At 35.2% G+C, this 6,873-nt stretch overlaps 1 protein-coding gene across 7 annotated transcripts in view; it reads left to right on the top strand.

The window, feature by feature from the left end:
- MAP3K7 (mitogen-activated protein kinase kinase kinase 7) overlaps positions 1–6,873 on the top strand; it is a 49,950-nt gene that overhangs the window by 29,442 nt on the left and 13,635 nt on the right. For 5 of the 7 annotated variants that reach the window (XM_052672803.1, XM_052672786.1, XM_052672823.1 and 2 more), the window contains one exon: positions 4,285–4,352. In XM_052672803.1, coding sequence (XP_052528763.1) covers positions 4,285–4,352 — 68 coding nt within the window. The remainder of the gene's footprint in view (positions 1–4,284; positions 4,353–6,873) is intronic. The other 2 variants (XM_052672814.1, XM_052672793.1) reach the window with 1 other exon arrangement.

Genomic DNA, 6,873 nt, shown 5'->3' with positions numbered 1-6,873 from the left:
TTTCCAATAGGTGTAAATAAACTTACTTTCATTTAAGGTGCTATTTTGTTATTAGTTTACAAAAATAAAAACTGAAAATAATACATCAGCAAGTTCCATTGGCAAATGGATTTTCAGAGGTGATAAACCACAACCAGATAGCCATGTGGAGTATCCCTTTCTTTCACTTGATATGCAGTATAATATGGATAATAGGCACCAACATCTCCATGTAGGTGTTTTTTTTCTTATTTGTATATGAGAAATAAAATTCCTTACAAGTACAAAAAGCTTAAATAGCCGTATGTTTAAAGGAAAAAGTAAAATCCAGTTATAGTTTGTCATATGATAAAGGAGAATAACCCAGACACCTTCTGTATACTAACCAGTCAAGAGGCATCTGACAAAATATACATTCAAGTGCAGCCTTTTCTTCTCTGGCAATGTTAAACAGCTTATGCATATAGCATGCGTGCACTTGGCTTTCTAATTTTGTCATGCAAAACTCTGTGCCACAGCGTTCAAGTAATTTTATAACATTGGCACTGCATAAACTGCATTACTCAGGATAGACACGTTTTGTTAAGTATCTTTAGAAAATGTACAAGAATCATAGATGATTTAGCTGGTAATTTTTCCATCTAACTTTTAAAACCAGTATAGGCCAGAAATCCTACTTTTGTCTCTTCAAATCAGTTCGTGATTCTGGATTCCAGATGAATGGCTTAAATTCCTGACCATGTCTTCTAAAATTAGTAAATTTACTAATTGCCTTGTACCATAAGGGACATTTGATTCTTTGTGTGTAAGGAAAGCACTCAAAAGTACTGTACATGAATAAGGATAGGAGAACATGATGATGGAGGAACGAAGAGGTAAACTCCCTACCACAAAATCAGAGAGTACTCAAGTGAGTTTGAAAGCAGGAACAGGAGACCTGGAAGAAGAGTAAGAGTGAGTTTGCACTTGGCTGGAAGGTTACAAACAAAATACTTTTGCCTTAATGAGAGGAAAACAAGCAGCTTGTGTAAGTGTAAAAGGAGACAGCAAGCATCTGCTATAGGGAAGGGAGAGGACTGCATGGCTGCTCTGAATTTTTGAGGGTTGTTCAAAAGCCTTAACAGGAAGCTGTGTCATTTGCTTCACTGCAGTATGTGGAGTGGCACATACCAGAAGTTTTCTGTACTTTTTGAATTTCATTTTAGGAAATAACGGTGTGTACATTTTTTTTCTTTTTCTTTTTGTGTTTGTTTTTTTTTTTTTAGGGCAAGAAGTATATTTAGGATATTTGTGGGGGGAGATTAATAAGAAATACTGGAGCAGGTTGGAGGGAGGAGTGGATTGAGGAAAGAGAATACAAGGAGTGAAGTGAGTATGAGACAAGAATGAGAATAACAGAGAGAAGGAGGGAAGAGCTGGAGGAAGAAATAGAAAAACATAAATGAAACAAAGGAAATGAGTGGAAGAGAGTTGTATACCTTACCAATGCAAATACTTCATGAACAAATTTTACATTCCTATTTATACGAAATGCTTTGCAGCATCAAACTCATTTGAGACTAATGATTGCTTCAGTTTTTCTCTCCGGTATTTCAGCAATTAATGTTACTTTCCTCTGAGCAAGTTTTTGCTCTTTCCTCTTCTCTCCTTAGTTTTTTTGCTTTCATTTTGCCCTTTTAATTTGTATATTCATATGTTATTAAACAGCACAGAACTTGAATATTTCAGTAATTGCAGCTCTCTCATATGCAAGCTCTGTGTATTAAGAAACCTTGAAAGCATGAGTCCCCAGATAGTGTATGGAATTTCTACAACTATATCACAGTAATTGCTTGAAATGGCAAATGATTTTGTGGGTCTATTTCCCTTATAGTACAATAAATTAAATAAAAGTCTTTCATCATTCCACGTAGCGATCAGGCACTCAGAGCTTTTTTCACTAAAACTCTCAAAACAGATATGTACTTGGATGCTCATTAATTTCTTATCTTAAAGTCCTGTAAATTGTTAAAATCCTGACATAGAACACCAAGCTACTGTTGACTAACTTCTGCACATTTACAACATGATTAGTTGTATGGGGAGGAAAAATTAGGAGTTTTAAATGGGTGTAGAGGTGAAACATGTAAAGGAAGAAAAGGAAAGAAGACATAAAGACATAGCTGTGAAGATTTCGAATAAAAATGTTGTGTTGTATTTTTTCAATTGAAACTTGTCTTGAATCTGGAGCAATAAGTATTTGTTGATTTGTAGTCTATTTCTGCTTTGTCTAAGCTATTTGCCAGATGTCTGCAGCAGTTACACTAATTAAAATGGCACTGCCCAGTAGAGCTTGCTCTTCTCTCATGCTACTAACTCAAAGATATTTTTCATTTAAAGATGTTCATTTATTACAACATGGTAGTTTTGGCCCCTCCTTCCACCCTCCTTCAAAGCATTTTCTTTTCTTGCACCCCACCCTGATTATTTTAACTTTTTTGGCAGCCATGTTCTAATGTTTCAGCAACACATGTGCCAGGTTCTTTAAATTCACAAATGTTGCTAATCTGAAATGAGAATTTCAGATATTTTTGCAAGCTTATTTCAGCTGGGCTAATTTTAGAACAGTGTTGTTGAATGAAACGTGCACATAATTTTGTGTCAGTCATGGGTGGATCATCTGTATCTTGAATATTGAGATTAGCTGTGACAGCCAGATGAAGTATCTAGCATACATAATTCTATTAAATGTATAATTGTGTTTGTAAATGGCCATTTAGTGAAAAAATTCACTGTGAATGAATAAGATCAAAAATTTGATATAGATTCATCATTCACTCAATCTGCAGTATCTTAGAAATATATTAAACAATATAGTCGTGATGCCTAGGTAAGTATATACTTCCTCTGAATTTCAGAAGCAAAAGATCAAGACCTCAAAAAAGCTGTGACTTAAATTCTTTTGTAGTCACAGCAAAGACTACAAGACTTTTCAAAGATTTCTCATTCTGAAACTCCTGATTTTCTGATGTGCTTCTTTCTCATAGAACTTCTTAGAAATTTTAGAACATAAAATGTCATGTCAGATTGGTAAGGTGACACTAAGAGTTCTCTGTGGCTGCTCTGTGTTAATGTATTCTTACATGCAATAGTCACTATTTAAGAATTTAAATTGGGATTCCATTAAATGTATTGATCAATATTGCATAGATAGTCTAATATTTTTTTAGTAACAGTTATGAATCAAAATTTGCTCATCAAGATAGGCAGGGAAGTAGTACTGAAATTGTGCTGAATAAATATCTAAAAGGTTAAAAAAAGATTAGATGCCTGTTAAAGGGCTTAGAGTTGGGCTGGCTGCTGAGCTCATGGTTGATGGGTTAGGGGCTGCCACTGCTGTAGTACATGTTTGAGATGCTACCCTTGAGTAGAAAAGTTACGTAATGCAGATCAAGAATTTTGAGCATTGTCAGCTGTTACTCAGAACGTTTTGGTGTTTCCTTTTGGACAGCTGACCTGCTCTCAAGAGACAATATAAACAATCACAGCAATAAAAATCAAAGTAGTCGGGGAGATTCCGTTGCATAATCTCCAATCCTTTTGAGGAGACTTTGTTTCCCAGTAATGTCTTTGAGTGTCACTGTTAGAATTTAAACTGTTTTATGTAGCTGTCACAAGTGGATAATTGCTAACAGGTGGAAGGAGAAAAGGAAAAGATTACCGCACTATGTTCAGTAGGTTATTAGCACGATGTGGTTTAGCTGAACGGTCCCCTTTTCACAGTTCTTAGAGCATGAGAATGGGACACATTTTCCTTCATCTGAAGGTGAAAAAGTGCTTTCACTTTGACCAGAAGGAAGTACTCTCACTTATTGGTTTTGGTGAGGGAAACAAAACAGACAGAAGTCCTTGCTATGTTACTTGAGCATACCAAAGAGCAACAGGTTAAAGCTGGCAGCATGTTATCTTTGCAGTCTAGCTTTTAGAAATCCCCATAACGTAACGCACTTGAAATAGATGTCGTCATCAGCTCCTGCCCTGAGTCCTAAGCCTGTTTAAATACATGTGTCAGAAGATGGTGGAGTGGAGGGCAGCAGCTATTCATGTGGTAGGAGTGGTTGTTGTATTAGGGGATACTTTTTGTTGACAGGCCAGCATGTTTTGAGTTAAAATTCTGCAGCTGTCTCTCTCTCCCCCTCTCTCCCTTTCTCTCTGTGGATTTGTACAAATTCCAAGCTCCTCTGCAACAGTCTCACCCTTCTTATTTTGTTCGGAATAGATTTCACTGTTTTCTTTTTGTTTTGTTTTGTTTTGCTTTTTTCCCAGCAGGAAACGGACAGCAGAGGCGCAGATCCATTCAAGATCTTACTGTTGCTGGAACAGAGTCCAGTCAGGTAAGCTCTTTCTCATCCCTTCATTATGTTTCAATAAAGACAATGTGTATGTGTATAGGGAAACTGATCTGCAAATCTTCACTTTTGATACTTTCGTACAATTGATATGGACGCTCGACAGAATGCAATGTCATTTGCATTGTGTTTAAATTAGATACCATGAGGATACTCTGTGAATGAGCTCTGGATGATAAGTGATTTCTCTATAGCTTATCTAATATTTATCATTTTTATGTACAAACAGTTAGTGTGTACCACTTCATTTGGCTCAGATGTTATGTCAGAAAGACTTTCCACTTCATTCTGTATAGGAAACAATTGAAATAACTATTTATAATTGTCTGAAGCAGTTAGACACACATTAGACTCACATATTGTATAAAATAAAAAAATCAATGTTATGTGTATTTATTTATTAATGAATCTCTATACTCTAAACATGTCTTACAGTACTATCTCTTATTTCTTGTGAGAGTTTTACAATAAGGAGCTATCACAAGGATATTTTACAAAATAAATACAGCTATTGCATTAAGATGCTTTTTAATTTAATACCTTTGTAGATGGTATTATAAGTGCCATAGTAACAGACACTGTTATGCTATATAAAGCTGAAATTAAACTAAGAACATCTTAAATGAGAAAAGTACAGCTAATGCTTCATTCAAATGTCTTTATTTTGTGTTTTAATTATTACCAGGCCTGTTGAAGTGATTCAGAGAGGGCATTTTATCACTAGTGTGAATTAGGAATTTTTAGGTACCTATTATTATTTGTATGTTTGGAAATTGAGATCTTAACATGTTTGTCAGGTTAATCAAGTTTCCATAAAAAACAACCTACAGCAATAATCTAAAATAGGTGGTAATTTTAGGGGTGTGTGGTTATCAGGGAGATCAACATTTAATCCTTCTTTAATTCTGTAGAATGTGATAGTCACAGAAATCTCATGAATCCCCTGGATATTATTAGTAGAATTTGCTACATACAACTATCAGAGAATAATGAAATAACTCTTAAGTATACTTTAATATCTTCAAAGAAGGCAGAAAGAAATGAATCTGCAAAATATAGCAAACAAACAGATTAACCTATTTGGTTAACAGTGTAACAGAAATTATGCCAGACTGGTGTGGGTCTGTAGAAGTACTAGAATCACATTTTACCCTTTTTCTTTCTTATAGTATACATACTGGAAATGTAAGTGGCAGTATTAAAATTACCTGCTTTTTTTTTTGTCTTGCAGTTTTGGGAAATGTAATAATAAGAATGTTCTTTGGAAGAAGTTTATGCACTGTCCATATAAATAAATCATGAATTTTCTCCCTTTTTTGGGGCATGGGCGAGAAAAATAATGGAAAAGATAGCTGAAACTAGTGCTAACTTTTGACATATATATGTATGTACTTATTTTAAAAAAACAGTAAATTAAGAAAGCAAACACAACATAATACTTAAGATTGTTCTACATAGGTTTCTATAAGCTCTGGATTTTGCTATCTGAATGTGTATTTAAAATCTTGAACTGCTACCTATGTAAGGAATCTACCAGCCAAAGCAGAAAAAACATCTGTAACTAGTGTAGTTCTGGTCAGTTTATAGCATCTCTCTACATGCACCATACTATATAGGTTATCTTTAATTTGAAAGTCCCCTTCCCCCTCCCTCTCTTCATTGCAAACATCCTTCTTTCCTGCATACCATTCTCTCTTAAACCCACCCTTTTGCATTGGCTTCTTTATTGAACTGCCATAGCACTGTGTGCTTCCTCTCCCATACGCAGTCCTTTTAAGCTCCTACCCCACTCAAAATTATGCTGTACTTTTTGTTCATTTGTTTTTTTTTTTTCTTATTTAAAACCATTTGACTGAATAGTAAAGCTGATCAGAAATCATAATAAACATGTTTTTTTCTGGAAATTGCCAACATGCAAATATAAATTTATACTGCAGTATTTTGGAGTTTGTTTTTATCAAGGTTTTTCCTACTCGGAATGGATTTTTCTGTTGAGGTGGAGCAAAACACGGGACAAGTATGCTATATTTTGCGGTACTTACCTGACAAGGGTAGACCAAGGCTTATGACTCCCTGCTTAGCTTTGGTTGTTTTAATCTGAAATTGATGTATGTGTTGGGATTTCTTGTGTATTGCATGGGTCTTTGAGTGGTTTTGATTATGATTATTAATTTATTTTTTTTTAATGGTCTTCAGAGTCTTAAGGCATTTTCCTCTAATGCCTGAGTACTGGTACTATCAGTACATCAGAGAGTAATAGTGCTTTACTGTTCAGTTGACCTTTTTACACTGAGAGCTTAGATAGGAAAATGTGCTACAACAAAGGTTCTCAGTTGCTGAGCCAGCCATTGGAGGGGCTTGCTGATGAGAACCCATGCATTAAGTCACAGGACTTGGTGAAAAGTCGTATGTTCTAGTGCTTGGTGACCTTAGACTGGACAAGTTACATGAGCAGCACTGATGTAACCTTTTTCCTGCAGTTATAGTCTGCAATCTCATCTGTTTC

This window comes from Tympanuchus pallidicinctus, unplaced genomic scaffold, assembly GCF_026119805.1.
Source record: "Tympanuchus pallidicinctus isolate F22 unplaced genomic scaffold, pur_lepc_1.0 scaffold1, whole genome shotgun sequence".
NCBI lineage: Eukaryota > Metazoa > Chordata > Aves > Galliformes > Phasianidae > Tympanuchus > Tympanuchus pallidicinctus.
This window is presented reverse-complemented; position numbering and strand designations above follow the sequence as displayed.